This window comes from Danio rerio, chromosome 5, assembly GCF_052040795.2.
Source record: "Danio rerio strain M-AB ecotype USA chromosome 5, GRCz13ab, whole genome shotgun sequence".
Classification (NCBI taxonomy): domain Eukaryota; kingdom Metazoa; phylum Chordata; class Actinopteri; order Cypriniformes; family Danionidae; genus Danio; species Danio rerio.
Window position 1 is genome coordinate 24157816 of NC_141025.1, and position 17639 is coordinate 24175454.

The following is a 17639-nucleotide window of genomic DNA, read 5'->3' on the forward strand; positions in this document are numbered from 1 at the left end:
CCAACATTTTGTCTCTTTTACCAAAATTCCACAAATACATGTATTTGTTTGTAACTGCGTATGTAAAACAAGTTTGTGTGAAATAATCTAAATCCGCAGAGACCCCTAGCTGCTGCTTGAGAAGCGTTCGTGCGCATGCGTGCGCCTCTGCACCTGTTCAGCAGTGGCGCGCGCTCCCGACATCTCAGCGCGCCGCCGTGCAAAATATGGGGGCGCGCTCTTTATGGCAGGTCTCAGAAGAGGGGGAGCAGCAGCGCACGAGCGCGCCGTCGTTGTCAGGGACGGACGGGGTACAGCTGGGAAAAACACATCCGCACGCACGCACACCCCCGTCTCCGTCACACACGCACATACGGCAAAAACAAAAGCGGCTCTAAAGCAGGAGAGAGCGGAGCGGGAGAGAGGGAGCATGCGGCGAGGAGCAGGGGCTGCAGCAGACCTTTGTTTGTTTCCTGGAAACCCTGGAGCGCGAGGGGATAAAATGGAGTGGTAGAGGGGCTCCGAGGCGCGAGAGGTGCGTCCACCTGCTGCTACCGGAGAGGCAGTCCGGGCTCGCGAGACGGGGCAAACATGGTGAGGGCGCTGCATTGAAGAGGCTTACAAAAAACACAACAACAACAACATCATATGACAGCAGTCCACACGCCGAGCGACCAAACGGAGGCTTAAGAGCGGGCGGGACGCGCGGCCCGGGTGTAACGGGAGGTGAGTAGGCTGTGCGTGTTTGTGTGCGTGCGTGATGCGGTGAGTGAGCCAGTGTGACGCGCGTCAAACGCTGCAATGGGGAGAAATGGAGGAGCGAATGTCAGCTGTCATGATGCGTCCATATTGCACAGGTGTGTGTGTGTGTGTGCCATAGAGATGATGCTCAGTGTCCTGCGAAAGCCATGAGCCGCAGGCCATCGTTTGAAGGGACGGAGAGCATTGGTGCTCATGACGAATACGTGAGGCAAACACATACACGCTCTCTCTCTCTCTGTCGCTCTCTCTCTCTCTCTTCATCCTTTTTACACAACATCCCCCAAGCCAAGGCCACAGCTACATGCGCACTCGTTCACAGATAGCAGAAACACTGACTCTGTCATGTGGGGATATTCTGTACGCCGTTTTACGCATTTTCCTGTCCTCGGCGTCGGCGCGCGCGGCTCAGCGCCTGCGACCGATGCGGCATTTTGGCGATTGGAGATGCAGAATAGCAGGGCGCGTATCATAGCGCACCAGGCCTTCAATAATTAAGGCTGGACTCAAACCTGTTACGTCTCTCTGAATAATGTAAATTCTCTAGGTTATCCGAGATGCTGAAAGCGTGCTCGTCTTTCAGGCTCTAGATATCATCGTGTGTAGAGTATGGAGGACCTGTCGGTCACCGGACACCTGTGCTGGGATGCTGTTATGGAAGTTTCTTTGATGGCGGGGTGATGATAACAGAGCCGAAGTTCTCTCGTGCACAGCTTCTGCCACAAGAATCTATCAATAGACGAAGCAGTCAATCGAGTGGACGCAGAGGCTGTGTTTGTTTTCCACACAGACTGCAGTGCTTAAAGCTCCAGTCAGTGTATAGTCATGCCTTCAGTGACCACAAATGACTGACTGCTTTATATTTGGGCTGTTTGTCTGACAGATTGACCAAGGACAGACTGCAGCAAATGTATTTATCTCAGAAAAAAGATCAAACAAACTCACACCAAAATGGATTCTGTTTCTCATTCTCTTTTTATGCGTCTATATTTCTCTCTCTCTCTCTCTCTCTCTCTCTCTCTCTCTCTCTCTCTCTCTCTCTTGTAATTCCATTGTCTGTCTCTTGGGTGGATGTTGAAGCTGAATAAATATTAATTTAGTTTTTAATAAAAGCAGTTTGCAGACAGTGCCACTGCCCTGTTCTCTATCTCTCTGTCTGCAAAGATGGCAAGAATGAGCCCAGCCATGCTGTTCCCAGAACAGCCCTGGGCTTTTTCTCATACTGTTACTGGTTTGGAAATAGCAAATCCTAGATCGTTACATAGACATTTCCAGATCTGGAAAGCAGTACATGCTGGAGAATGGATTGTGGTGTGTAATGTGTTCAAAAGTGCTGTTGTGGAATTTTTCTCTTGCTTTGATTTCTGCCATCAACAGTGTCTAAACACATATTATATTCAGAAATTATAAGGCAAACTATGTTTTATGCTGATTTTTAAAAAATCATTACTTTTATTTTTATTTAGTTAATTTTTTACAATAAAGAACAGTTATTGAACAGAATTCCCAGCGTTGGGTTGTGTCTGAAGGGCATGCGCTGTGTAAAACATATGCTGGATAAGTTGATGGTTCATTCCGCTGTGGCTACCCCAGATTAATAAAGGGACTTAGCTGAAAATAAAATAAATAAATGAATAAATTTAACAGAAAAAAGCATGCTAACATGCATTACTGTATACATACACACACAGTTGAGGTAAGAATTATTAGCCCACTTAAATTATTACCCCCCCCCTGTTTATTTTCCCCCAATTTCTGTTAAAGGGAGAGCAGATTTTTATCAACACATTTCTAAACATAGTAGTTTTAGTAACTTATCTCTAATAACGGATTTATTTTATCTTTGTCATGATGACAGTAAATAATATTTGACTAGATATTTTTCAAGACACTTCTATACAGCTTAAAGTTACATTTAAAGGCTTAACTAGGTTAATTAGGTGAACTAGGCAGGTTAGGGTAATTAGGCAAGTTATTGTATAATGATGGTTTTCTAAAATATATGGCTTAAAGGGGCTAATAATTATGACCTCAAAATTAGGCATAAAAAATTAAAAACAGCTTTTATTCTAGCAAATTCTAACAAATAAAACTTTCTCCAGAAGAGAAAATATTATCAGACATACTGTGAAAAGTTCCTTGCTCTGTGAATATTTAAAAAAGAAAAGAAATTCAAAGGGAGCTAATAATTCTGACTTCAACTGTATAACAATAGATTAGATTAGATTAGATTAGATTAGATTAGATTAGATTAGATTAGATTAGATTGAACTTTATTGTCATTTACACATGTACAAATACAAGGCAACGAAATGCAGTTCAGGTCTAACCAGGAGTGCAATAGCAGCAAGTGCAGGATTTAAAAGTATTAAACTGCCATAATATTTACAGTTGGATGTATACTATGATCATTATATACAGGACGTATTAACTGATCAGAGATTTACAAAAGATAAATATATGTACAGCTTGCTATTAATAAAAAGAAGTATGCAGATAGATATGAACATAATTACCAATGTATATAAGCAGTGGATATGTACAATTCAAAATGAATATGCATACAGTGCTCAGCATATATCAGTACACACTATGAGTACACAAATTTATCTTTGAAATTCATATTTTCTATAGAAAGCTATACAATATTATATTTGTGTATACACATTAGATTAGTCAGTACTGAAGCCAAATCTGGAACTTATCTTACAAAATAACTTGTGATAACGGTCCAAAAACTAGTACACACAAATTTCTATGTTATAGAGAAATATTAAATACAAATTTAAAAAGAGGAAAAATCAATAGAAGCAAAAAAATATAGTTGAAATTTTGTAGGTTGTAAATTCTTTTAAATTTTTACATTTTAATTGTATTATTTTTTAATTTTTAAATATGTTTAGTGACTAAAATATCATTTAAATAAACATATCTGTTTAATAAACCGGTTTTGTTTAAATTCTCCAAAATACATTGCCTATATTCACTGAGAAATAGATAAAAATAAAAAATTTTAATATGGAAGGTACTCAATTATGCTGAACACTGTAATTTTATACACCACATACATTTGCATGTTAAAAATGTGGCCAAATGCATCAGATAGCTATACAGTATCTTTTCCAATACCATTCTCTTAAATGATGATGTCTTTATAGTCCTTATACTGTATATAAACCATTTTTCCCAAACCTTTCTGAAAATAACCTTTTTTTTTTTTACCCTCAACGTAATTGTTAGTTTTTCCATTGCCTGAATTTTTTCAATTACCTCAAACCACTGCTTACATTTTAATGTTGAGTCTGTAAATACAATCAGCCTGCTTATTTATTTAATTAAACCAAAAAAATTGTGTTTAATATCAATATGTTGATGTTTGGGAAAGTTACATTTTTGCTTTCTGTAATGTTTATTTAATGATTTTAGGTGAATGTTTTTTCTTTTTTAAGTTAAACAAATGCTGCGCTATATATTTTGTTCAGTGCAGATTATGTAATTAATATGGTAACATTTATTGAATTTTATGCTCTATATGAATTATTTAGTTATAATTTATAGAATTACTTTGAATGCCTCATGAATTAAATTTCTTTGCCCTTCATGGCTTAATATCAAATTTAATGACTTTAAAGAAAACAATCAATCAATAAATGAGTTTAATAAACACTGAAAATGTTTTACAGACTATATATACACATATAAAAATCTTACAACAATGTAAAATTTAAAATTTTATATAAATGTTTAAAAGTGCTTAAAAGTCATCTTATTTACACACCTTTTTTAGTTTCAGGTTTCTTCTCAATTTGATGTGATGCGACATTTAGTCAACTTTGATTTTGTGTTTCTTTCTGCTGTCAACGGAGCAGTCCAGTGAAATTTCAAAGAAAGCTGAACCTGATTGGTCTTTGTGCGTGTATTCGAAATGCTGATTGGCTAACAGAAAGAATCTTATAGAGCTAAGCTAGAGCTCGATTTTGTAGATAAAACCTTTTTTGTTTTGTTTTAAGTCTTAAAACTTATGAAAAAACATCACATCATGTAAAAAAGTTGTCATTTCAACTCAATTTTGACAAAAAATGTCAGATAGAACCTTATTATTTTAAGTTGATGATCTCTCACATATCATACCAGTCTGCTTCCAAAATTTTAGTCTTTAATTCTCACCCAATTTACTTTTACATATAGTGTGGATGAGGAGAAATGACCCATCAACACTGCATTAACAAAAGAGATTAATTTAGGTATTGTGTTGTTACAGACATTCATCATCATTATAGTGAGTGAATAGAAAGTGTTTATTCAGAGTTTCCTTTTTTTTATTATAGTAATCTCTAAGCTGTAGATATCTAAATTCATGGTGATTTTCATATAAGAGACAAGACTTTCATTTTATATCCCAAACTTTAGTATTTCAGAATTATATTTTAGTTTCATTTGGAATTCTCAGTGATATTAACATTAAGATTTGTAAAAATGTGGTTATATTGTATTTATTTTATCTACAGTGCTCAGCATTATTGTGTACACCCCATTTAGAATATTTTTATCCATTTCTCAGTGAATATAGGCAATGTATTTTGGTGCATTTAAACAAAAAGATTTATTAAACAGATATATTTATTAAAATACTATTTTAATTACCAAACATATTTACAAATTGAAAGATAATACAATTAAATTCAAGCAAAATATTGCAAAAATAAATTACAACCTACAAAATATCTGCTACATTTCTATATTTTTTCTCTTCTCTTGATTTTACCTTTTTTTATTTGTATTTTAATATTTTTCTATAACATATAAATTTGTGTGTACTAGTTTTTGGATTAGATTTTAGTCAGATAAGCTCCAGATTTGGCTTCAGTACTGACTAATATAATATTATCTATATTTATATTGTATAGCTTCCTATTAGAAATATTAATTTAATAGACAGATTTGTGAGGGGTGTAGTTGTATATGCTGAGCACTGTATATATAAATTGATATTATTTATAATTCAGAGCCGTAATCATAGTCACTGAAATACACATGATGCCCACTCAACAGTTTCAATACTCTTGTGTAATTCATAAATCTTCAATAGGTCAGTTGTGAATTTCTATGTAAATCTACCTCGTGGGAACACTTCAAAGGTACTAGAGATCAGCATTTCTCCCTACAGCATATGCAGCGCTGTCATGTTTATTTATTTATTTAAATAAAAACCTGCATGTCTTTTTACTTACATATATGGCACACAATTCTGACACATGCACACACAGCCCGGGGCAAGAGAGAGCGCTCTTTCTTTTCTGTTTCTCTGCTGTTATAAAGCTCTTTCATTTCTTTCACATCCTCAAGAGTTGTACTTCACAGTGAAGGGCAATCAGAGGACAGAATGATGTAAAACAATACAACTCACTGTAATACTGGTGTATGAGAGAGAGAGATGCACAAAAAGGTGAAAACAGGACACAAATTGTAGAAGAACTAGAGAGAAGAGTCATAGTTAGCATGATTAATAAATTAGCTCCTGAATTATTGGGAATTTAAATTTAAATTTCTGTTTTGAACATGATATATACATTTCTGGAGAACGCAAAATATGTCACAGGAGCTACGTTTTTGTTTTCACGAATTCACCAGAGGCCACTGTGTACACTTTTTAAATATCAAATTTGTCTAGTGAGAGCTATTTACACTTGCTGTTCTGGTGTAAAAGCACCAGTTGCCGCTGTGTATGCTTTTTGATGTCGCAAATTTCTTTTGCAAGTGCCATTCGCACCTGCTGTTCTCGCGTAAATCCATCAAAAGTCGCTGTGTACGCTTTTTGAGACCTCAAATTTCTCTCGTAAGTGCCACGGCTGCTGTTCTCACGTAAATCCACCAGAGGCTGTTGTCGACTGAATGATCAACTGACCCACCCTCCTCCATCCCTAAACCCAGCCAGTAGAGTTTTAAAAAGCACCGAATGACCCACCCACCCACTTCCCTAAACCTAACCAATAGTTTTAAAGAGCAATTCAGAAAAAGAAAAGCCAGATTTTACCTGATTTTTGGAACCATTCTTCACTGGACTCTGTCATTGTGGTCAACTCCTCTCTGCATCTTAAGTCCATCGACGTACATGGCGAGCTAACTAGATAAACTTTTGACAGCGGGAAAATAATCCATAAGTAGATAATCGTTCAGCTAGTAAGTGTGAAAAGGTACTGTATCAAAACGCCCTGTAGCATTTGTTTTTAATGGAAATGCAGCTTTACGTACTTTTGGCTACATAATTTGCGATCTCCAGAATTGTATATAGGGCTACATATTCAGAATGAGCCTATGTTGCATTTTTCTGGACCTGGAAAAACTGGAAAACAAATGCCCCGACCCAATCTAGAAAAATAATTACCCTCACAAATAAATAATTTACTTGTTACTACTGCTGGGATCCTTCTGAAGTTTGTGTAGAGATTCAAACAAGTTGTTCAAACTGAATTTATCACAGCAAAATTTGTCTGAATGTATATTATAATTGGTACTGGCTTTTGATGTCAAGTATAGGCGGGTGTACTCTCCTGTATATGAGGACACAAAAGTCATATTAACACCCTTTTGATGGCATATGTTCACACTACTGCTCTTGTCCAGTGTCTATAGAAATTTACAGCACCTCAACCTCAGCAACCACCCTCCTCAAGCCCAGTTATGTATTTTTATTTATTTATTTATTTATTATTATTATTATTATTATTATTATTATTGTACGTTTATTCTATTTTTTTCTCTTTGTTGGAAAAAAGTATATGTCAGTGATTAAATGTCAATGGGCGGGGCTTATGGTGAGATGAGCTATTCATCAGTGTGCTCTGGAAGCAGGCTGTATGCAAATATATGTGCCTTTTGAGACATCGCATGCCACCTTTTATCCAGACCAGCCATTATTAATGCTTGACTGAATATATGTTTTGTTTATGAAAAGGACATTTCAAGGAGCTTACAGCATGTTTTAATGCAACACAGACCACTTATGTGTCAAAAGATAAATGCAAATGTTATTTATCATGTCATGACCCCTTTAAAAATATACTATTAAGTTCTCGGTTAATCTGTCACATCGAGATTGCTGCTAAGTGATTTTTTTTATATAAAAAAAATTCAGACTTGTGGATAGTGCTGATTTTCTTTAGCATTTACTGTGTGTGTCTTTGTGTGTTTCTACAGGCTGGACAGTAATAATTATGTTAATAAGAGAGAGATTCAGTTCAAACTGATGGATGTTCTACAGGAGTCCCGATTCTCAGGGGCAGATCAAAGCCCTCGCCCAGGAGATGCCAGTGAAAATGGTAGGAGTTATAAATGAGTTATTTACACAATTATTTGTTTGTTACTCTTATGTTAAATATGTTTTCCTAATTATTGTTATTTACCCATTATTTAACATAACGGTCTTTAGATCTCTATATACCTACATTTACAGGTATTTGTCAGTAAAAACTTAGGATCTTTGTGCTTTTTTATTTTCAGAACCACATGACCCGTTGGCAGATGTGTCAGAAGATCTGAGGCGCTGCGATGACATTGCTCCTGCTGTGCTGTCCCTGCCCTCCCTCTGTGGCCAAAGTCAGACCTCTGAAGGTCCTCTTAGCCCAGCTGACCTGCATGATGGATCTGTCTCCAACACCACCTCTCTTTCTTCGCTCTCTTCGTTCTCCTCTCTTTCCTCCCTGTCATCTCTCTCTTCTGTGCCCTGTTCCAAACCTGTGACGCCCTGGTCTGTGCCGCAGACCTGTGACAGGTCATCCCTCTCCAACATGGACTCCAGGGGTGGAGACTGCCTTAGCTGTCTGATCCCCAAAAATCAGACAGAACCGGAATCCTGTGAGTCCGTACTCAGCTTTGCCAGCATCAATTTGCAATGCCTTGGCCCCGCCCCCAGCGCAGGTCGCTATGGTGACCAGGTTCTATCTGACCAGCTGCTCAGCGGCCCTGCCAATCCAGCTGTAACCAATGAAGGGGCTGAGGAAGGGAGGTCAATGCAGGAAAGCGAATCAGATGAGGATCCTGCATCCAGGAGCATATACGAAGGTCTCGGAGAGGAAGCACAGGACTGGAGCTGTCTAGAAACTCTCATCAGCGAGAGCCGTATGGAGCTGTTGGATTTATGCTCTCGCAGTGAACTTGCAGTCAACCTGTTCTGTGAAGAGGATGTAGAGAATTACATGTTTCAAGAGGAGGAGACAGCACTTAGTACTGATGTCTGCTCACTCAAAATACGCTATGAGTCCTATCAGGATGGAGTGCAGGAGAGGACTGAATCTGCCTTACAGAACGAGTCTCAGCTAGGTTTCTTTCCCAGCTTACCATGCAGTAGAAAGGAGGGCCCAAAAGAGAAACCAGACCAATCTGTTGAGATTAAAGCTGATGATCATGTGAACCCCAATATAAGCCCTGACAGTAACTTTATTTTTGACCTCAGTAACTCGCCAGAAGATTCTGGTGAATTTAGTGATGACAGCTCTTGCACGGGCTCCCCAGATCACGGGCTCTCCCTCCGACATGCCTGCTTATCCAGAGAAAACTCTAGCTCCTCCAGCCAGCTAAGCTACCGCCTCCGAGCCAAGAGGAAGGTGGCCTACAGAGAAGACTATTTGTACGATGTGGACTCTATAGAAAGTGAGAAAAATGCAGAAAAACGTGAGAAACAGCCCGCTGGTGTAAAAAAGGAGCGCGATGATGACTGGTGCCCGAAGAAGAGGCGGCGGTCCAATAGGAAGGACCCACCTGTTATCATTAAATACATAATCATTAATCGGTTCAAAGGACAGAGACATATGAGAGTGCGGCTGGGACGAGTCGAACCATCACCTGCTGTCGTCTGTCTGAGTCCAAATGCTCTCCTACACTATGAGAGACTTGCACCGTTAAAAGCATACTGGCAGGCAAGAGAAAAAGAGCAGCAGGAGCAAAATAGATTGAGAGCTGCAGAAACAAACAAACGTCTCAATGGCTGCAAAAGACCACCAAGCACTAAACCCAAACGCAAGCACAGGATGGCCAGACTCAGGATCCAGCAGATCCATGCAGTACAGAATTCCCTCCCCAGCCAAACTATAGTGGTCCCCATCAACAATCAGTCAGAGGGGACGGAATCACTAAAAAGCACAGAGGAACCAAAAGAGGAGATTACCTCAATTACACACACTGCCAGGGCTAAAAGCAGAACACAGGAGAGAGAGGAAAGAAGAAAGGCAGGTAAAACAGGGAAGATAAAGAAATTCAAAAGTGAAGCAAGACTACGTTTAAAAAAGTTGAAAGAAGCTGAGACACAGGAAGTCCCTGAAGCTTCTGAGATTGAGCAGTATAGCCCATGTTTACCAGAAAACCTTAGTAACTCTATGGAAGGTAATGTCACAAATGAAACCTCCCCTGAAAAATGCACTTTGACCCCAACTGCTACAGAAACTAATGGGAATGCTGAACTCCTCCCAGGGGGATACTTGCAAACACTTCTTGAAGCCTCTGAGTCATCGAGCACTGCTAGCATCACCTATTTCCAACCAGGGCTGCAGAACACCTCATTACAGCCAGTCCAAAGCTGTGTTCTCTCTCCTCCCTCTGAATCAGAGCTACCCCACTCTCCTTCATCTGTTAACCACGGGCCTCACCACACACGTTATGTGGAACCAAACCTTACTGAACCTAACCAGCCCATTTCATGGCCATCCCAACCATCTGCTGACCAGTTGCCCTTCTCCCCAGACATCCCGACCCAGTCACCTATGATGCCATCAGCCTTTCCCACTCCATTGCCTGTGTTAGCTGGGGATGGTACGAATGTTGCAGGCTATGGGCAAGTATCTCTATCAGGGTGCAGGGTATCATATGAAGAGTCCCAACCTGATGCCGATTATGGCTTAAGTCCGGCTGGGTCTCGAAGTGACAGTGGTGTAGGGCGACTAGTTAGCTTTAACTCCCAGGGGTCACTTTCGGCTACCTCAAGCAATTATAGCTCGCTCAGCCTGAGAGAGGGAGAAAGGGAGAGGGAAGAGGAGATCAGTGAGATCAATGATGGCTTCTTGCCGCATTGCAGCCCACGTCTTGTCCTACAGCAAAGTCTAGAAGAAGTTGCTCCACTTCGAGAGTCCACTGACCTTCTGGATATCTCTAACTTTACCCCTGACAAGTTCCGTCATTCATCGCTGTCTGAGATGTCTCCACCAGACACACCTAACTCTTCCCCACAGCTGCTGGGGAACTGTGGAAAAGTTGGAGAGTTCTCAGAGGCAGCAGAGGCAAATGTGCAATGGAACTGTGGAGCTGTGCCACAGCTTAATCAAGAGGGAAACCCACATCTACTTCAGATACACTCTTTCAACACAGCAGAGGAAGAAGTGGGGCTTAGGGATCACAAAAGTTCCACAAAAAAGGGTGGGAAAAATGGACAAGGCCCTAAAAAGACCAAAACCACTAAAACAGTAAAAGGAGAGAAAGCAAAGCTCCCACGTCAAGGTTCTCGCTCTGTGCGAAAGATCAAAGCCTTGCTAGAGGGAAAAGCAGCCAAAAGTAGCGGAGGGTCAGGAAGTGGAGCTTCATCCCCCACCCCATCGCTTAGCTTGATGGGAGCTCAAGGGGAGTGGCCTATTGCTGGGGGTGTGTCAAATGATGACCAACGAGAATTCCAGGAACCATCAAACATACTGTCCAATATTGTGTCTGGCATGGCTGAGGTACAGCGCTTCATGAGGGCCTCTGTGGAACCTCTTTGGGGGCCTTGCTTGTCACCAGGTCAACATGCCCTTCAGAGCCAGACTCTGAAGATTCTGGGTAGTGCCGCTGACCTTAAAAAGCGAGGAGGTGCCTCAGGCGGAGGTCGAGGGAAGAAAGGAGCTGGTCGTGGTAGTGGTAAAGCACTGCCTAAACTTCTCCCACCAGGATTTTTTCCCACCCTCGGATTGGACTGCCTCCCACTCCCACACCGCCCAGCCCACAAAAAAATGTACCGTCACAAAACCAGTGCTAAATTTGCCCGTGAGGAACTCTTAGCGGGCAAAAGGGATGTAAAAGGAGTAGCATTGACCGCTTTGGTCGAGAAACGGAGGTAATATTTTCTCTCTGCAATGTGCCCCTTCTTTTGCTCCGTTCCCTTCCCTCGCACCCTGCCAAATCCTCCTAAAATCCTTTCCACATTTCAGAGCTGCATGGCACTGACTTTACCCACAATCCTTTGCCTGGCCCACTGGAAGGCAGGCACATCCTGCATGTCAGCCCTGCTAAACTACCTACTAGACTGACTGAAGTCTCACTGTCATGGCTGCACCCTACTCACCATTGCTGCTTTGTTTCATTTTTATCTGACAAATATTTGGTTGTTTTATTTGTGTTTTGTTTGTTTCTGAAGAAGGAAATGCCTTGAAGATTCTCTTTCAGTGTGGTGTTGATCTAAATATACATTTTTTTGTCTTTTTGTTTTCCGTTGCAGCTATAACACTGTATGTGTTAAATCAGTGCCACAGCACCGTGGTTTAAACCAAGCCCAGCGCCCTGCTCTGTCTCTCAGCAAATGGTTGCCTTCTGTTCAGGGGTCAAAGGTCATGTGTAGTATTCTGTGCTAAGAATCGATTTCCCCTCATTTCTGTGCCAACCCCTCAGAATATTGGGCTTTGACAAGCTGAAAGAAAGCATCTCAACTGAGATGCGCTTGTTTTCTGAGGTTCTGAAATTTCAAAAGAGATTTTAGTTTGTTTAGAACTTGTGAAAAGGAGGTTCATTCATCTGTTCACCAGTGAATCTCCTCCTGCCAGTATCAAAATGCTGTTGTACACAAACATATGCACTATTTACAAAACAAGATTATATCAGACATGTTCAAATTAATGTGCCAAACTATGAACAATTAAATGTACAGACATTTTTATCTACATAAATATTTGCTGTTTTATAACGTGGCAGTGATTGAAGAGCGTGAGTGTGTGCTTGGGGTGGGGTGGGGGCGGGGGAGTTGTTAATCTGAGATTCACTCCTGTTGCATCACATCTGTATAAACAGCTACAGGCAAGGAGTCGTCTCAACAATCAAAAAAAAAAAAAATGTTCTTGGATTATTTTCTGTGTTTTACACACCTGGCTCGTTCAAGATTAGCAGCAAGAAATGAAAGATGCATGAAAGGATTAGAGGGAGGAAGCCGAAGTGCTAAATGGCAGAGAAAAACATTGGTTGCCTTCATTCCAATCAGTTTCTGGATGGTAAAAGCTCACTGTTCATGTGTTAACAAGGTAAGAAAATGATCATTCCTTCTTATAACAAGACATATAATGCATTCTAACTTGTTTACTTCCCCAAGTTTCTAGTTTAGCAAATCTATTTCTCTGTACCTTGAATGAATTTTACACCCTTAAAACCAGTTAAGAACCGGACCAAATCTTTTTTGAAGGTTTTTCTAATTTGTTGCTAGTGATGTGCATGCATTTAAAACATGATATGAATTTGTGATGTGAATGCTGATCCCCTGTATTATTACTTTCTCTGAATCGCCTGTTTTTTCTTACCTGATCTCAAAACCATTGTTTTTCTATTGCTGTTGGAATGTTATTTGTTGTGTTATAAAAGAGGGAAAGACACCAACTTGGTTACCCCATGTACTGTTTACTACATTGCTGCAGGATTTTGATTTGTACGACTCCCTGGAATCGATTTTTTATTTGTATTTATGATCACTTTGAGTTGTCAGATACTACATTCGTTTAGTTTGAGAACAATTCCCTCCTTTTTCAGAGTTCAAACGCTGTAAGCGATGCTGTGATTGATCTATGGTTAGATTATTTGAGAAAATGTTGACGAAAGCAGGTGCAGATGATGAGTGGCAATCCACAGCTGGAGTTGTGAATCAGAAACGAGCTCCTCTGAAAACCTCTTGATTTTTGAATGAATTAATTTGAGGCAAATCAGCCTCGTCAAGCAAAAGACCAGAAAAGTAATCGGTGAAACTCCTTTAAGGTTTGTTTTCCAATATAATTGTTTTCCCCCATGCCGAGGGAATAGAGATGTATCGCAGTTGGTTCAGGTCCGTGACTCAGGGAACCCAACTGCACTCGCATCTCTCATTCTCTCTGATGCCCCCTGCTGTACTGTTGTTACACCTGCAGGCCATCTGTGATGCCAGTGCCGGGTGCTCTTGTTCAGATTTCGAGAGTAGAGTGAACTTTATAGCACACGCATATTTATATCATTTCCGAAACAGTGTTATTCCCCTATAAGTGCATCATGTAAAGTGAAAACAGGCATATCAAAAACTTAATCGTGCCCTATTTATGAATGTATTATATTGTCAAGTTGGAAGTATTATTTTCATGATTTATTTGACACTGCATTACTTGTAACTACTTTTGCCTTTTTTCATCATCAAGGAAAAAAAAACAACTACTTTCTACTGCCTGGTCTATCTTCGCCAGGTGGATTATCAACGAACTCTCTTGATGTAGGAAAAAAATGATGACCTGTATATTTTTCATTGTGCCAATTTGTAACATATTTTCTAAGTGTATATTTTTCTTAGAAAGTGATGTGAGGTCGTTCTTACTGTGGCTTCGTTCTTTTCCCTTTTCCGCGAGCGAAAAGGTTGCTAATTGCCATGATGTTTTCTTTCTTTTTATTTTTCCTTTCTCTCTCTCTTATTTGTTTTTTGTTTGTTTGTTTTAAAACCAAAAATTGAAAATACTATAAAAAATAAATAAAAAACTATTGTAAAGGAGAGAGAAGGAGAGCAAGCTGTGACTCTTTGTTGAGAGTTTTTGTAATTGGACCAATCTTGTTGTAAGAGTGTTGTGCTCTAGTAAAAATATATATTAATTTAAAGAATACATTTAAAAAAGAAACCATGAAAACAGACAGTGGAACAATAAACACTAATTTGTGATCTCATTGCTGTTTTATAGATTTTCATGTAAATGATTCTAGTATTTTGTTTTTGTTGTATCTGTCACAAAAGTTGAAATATTTGTGATCAAGCCTGTATGGTGACAAATGTAATATTGGTAACTTGCTGAGTTTTGTAATCATGTTTATGGAATAAATATTAATTAAAAGAGCTTTTGATCACTTGTTCACTACTGTCTTATTTTTATAACTTTTAAAAGGGTGCCTATTTTACCCCTTTGACAAGATGTAAGATAAATCTTTTGTGTCTCCAGAATGTGTCTAAAGTTTCAGCTCAAATACAAATCAGATCATTTATTATCGCCTCCAAAATCTGCCCATTTTGGTGTCTGAGTACAGTGTAGCTGTTTTCGATAATTGCTGTTCATCTTCTTCTTTGCCTACGAGCGGGCACAGCCATATGAATCTTTTTGGCTCAAGACTTCCGGTCTCGTTCACTTCAGTTCATTAAAACTTTAAAAACTGCTCGTTCTGATTGATGTTGTAAACTGATATATTTTTTATCGTAATATTCTACTTTGTCTATATAGTCATGCACACACTTGTTTGTAGAACAAGTTGTTTGACCGTGTTCTACCGTTTATTATTCCTAGTCATTTTTCTCATAGGAAACCGAATCAGAAGTTCTAAAACAATCGCAAAAACGAGCGCACTTCCGCATTGAGAATAAGGCCAATAGTGCAGCTGTTTTTGTAGCCTCTGGCTTTAAATGCAAATGAGCTGCTTCTCCCTGTCCACCGTTCCCATGTGTGTGTCTGCTTCTCATCAAGTGTTATGTCAGGCAAACAGCACAGTGACAGAAACAGACACGGATGAAGCTGAAATCCAGCTCATTAGTCAGAAATATACCTCAATTATAAAATATTTATAAATTATAAATATAAAATTATAAATATATTTTTATAAATATAAAAGTTTATTGGATGTATTTGGTTTTTTCAAGCCTTTCTGAAATGATGAGTCTTTTCTGTGGTGATTATAGCGGTTAAGAATTACATATCGTTTTTACTGTCTTTTTTACCATCAAAACTGTACTCCTACGTCACATTGCAGTGGGCCTCAAAATTACTGGTATTTGGATCCTACTTTAATGTCAGGAAATTTAAAAAAAGAGACTTATTGGGTTTCTATCACTCTAATATGGCTGGACTCTATGCATACACACAGTTCTGTTTGCTGCGCTGTTGCTCTTTGTGCTTAAATTGATTTGTTTGTGCTGTCTAAAAAGGAATGTAAATGTCTTGTTCTCTTGCGTAAAAATGCACTAAATGATAATGCTGAACTTATGTTCATTCACTCATTCATTTTCTTTTCGGCTTAGTTCCTTTATTAATCCGAGGTCGCCACAGCTAAATGAACCACCAACTTATCCAGCAAGTTTTTATACAGCGGATGCCCTTCCAGCTGCAACCCATCTCTGGGAAACATCCACACACACTCTCATTCACTACAGACAATTTAGCCTACCCAATTCACCTGTACCGCAGGTCTTTGGACTGTGAACATGCAAACTCCACACAGAAACGCCAATGAGCCGAGGCTCGAACCAGCGATCCAGCGACCTTCTTGCTGTGAGTGGGGTGCCCAAACTTTTTCTTGTGAAGGGCCTTGGGTCAAAGGTAAATATGCTAAACTCTATTATATTAAAGTTGCCATGCATGGTTAATTTAAAATAGCTTGAAAACATTGCTTTATATTAATTAATGCAGAATATATTTTACATAGGGGTGATGCAGTGGCGCAAGTGTTGCTGTCGCCTCACAGCAAGATGGCTGCTGGTTCGAGCCTCGGCTGGGTCAGTTGCCGTTTCTGTGTGGAGTGTGCATGTTCTCCCCGTGTTGCCGTGGGTTTCCTCCAGGTGCTCGGTTTCCCCCACAGTCCAAAGACATGTGGTACAGGTAAATTGGGTAGGCTAAATTAAACGTTGCACCTGTTTTTTTTTCTTGATTTGTTCGCCAGTGTGTTCTGCATTGTCTTCTATCTATTGAGTGACAATTTATATTTTGAAGAAATATAAAATTTGTTTAATTTACAACCTTTAATTTAAAGATGTATTTTCAGTTTGTTTTTTGTAGCTCAGCAGTAAAACAAACCAAAAGGTTTATGTTAAATTATAATTCATGATCTCTGTTAAAGGCATTCGGCCCAATCCTCCCCATCATTCTCACTCTCTTCTCATATGGGATTGTGGGCCAAATCAAAGGTTACCAAGGGCCAACTTTGGCCCGCAGCACTAGTTTGTACATTTCTGATTTAGCTACTCCCCTTTACTTGTTCCAATCTTGTTTGACTGTCTTCTGCTGAACTGAAAAGGTATTTTGAAGTAAGTAGAGTACTTGTTTTTCCTAATATGTAAGTTAATAAACACAAGTTTTCAGCTTTCTTCAAAATATCTTGTTTTCTGGTAAACAGAATAAAGTAAAATCAAAAATTTGAACCGTGTGAATTATTCCTTTAAAATGTGATAAAACGGCTGCACTGTAAACAATATGCATGTCATGTGATGCATATTTATTAGACATACATCCATATATAGGCATGTTTGCATCAATATTAATTAACCACAGAAAAGCTTTTTAAAAGCTAATTACATAAGACGTTTCATCTATTTGCTGCTTTTTTTAGTTATATAATGTTAATAGTTTGTTAGCTATCTTACTTGTATACAGGCCCGTAGCCAGGGGAGGTTCTGGTGGTTCGAATGACTTACCCCCACTAACAAAGGACCAATATATGTCGCATACATGAGTTAATTTTTCTTACTTTGACTGTTATGCCATCATAAGTTATCAAAATCACCCATCAAAAAAAAAGCTTAAAGACAGGTCTCAAACTCAATTCATGGAGGGCCGGAGCTCTGGAGTTTTCTCCAGTCCTAATCAAACACAGCTGATCCAACTAATCGAGGTGTTCAAAAGAGTCATGGCCAGAGAAAAAATGGGTGAGCCTGCTTTCTCTCAAGGTTTTTTTTTTCTTCTTTCCCCTCGTCAATC

The 17639-nt window shown here is 39.2% G+C and overlaps 1 protein-coding gene across 1 annotated transcript; it reads left to right on the forward strand.

Annotated features, from left to right (window-relative positions):
* Positions 1-201: 201 nt before the first annotated feature.
* nexmifa (neurite extension and migration factor a) lies at positions 202-14808 on the forward strand. Its single transcript, XM_087253431.1, has 4 exons — positions 202-705; positions 7936-8057; positions 8239-11812; positions 12194-14808. Exons 2-4 carry the CDS (start codon positions 7985-7987, stop codon positions 12324-12326), a joined length of 3780 nt encoding a protein of 1259 aa, XP_087109557.1. The 5' UTR covers positions 202-705; positions 7936-7984; the 3' UTR covers positions 12327-14808.
* Positions 14809-17639: the final 2831 nt, after the last annotated feature.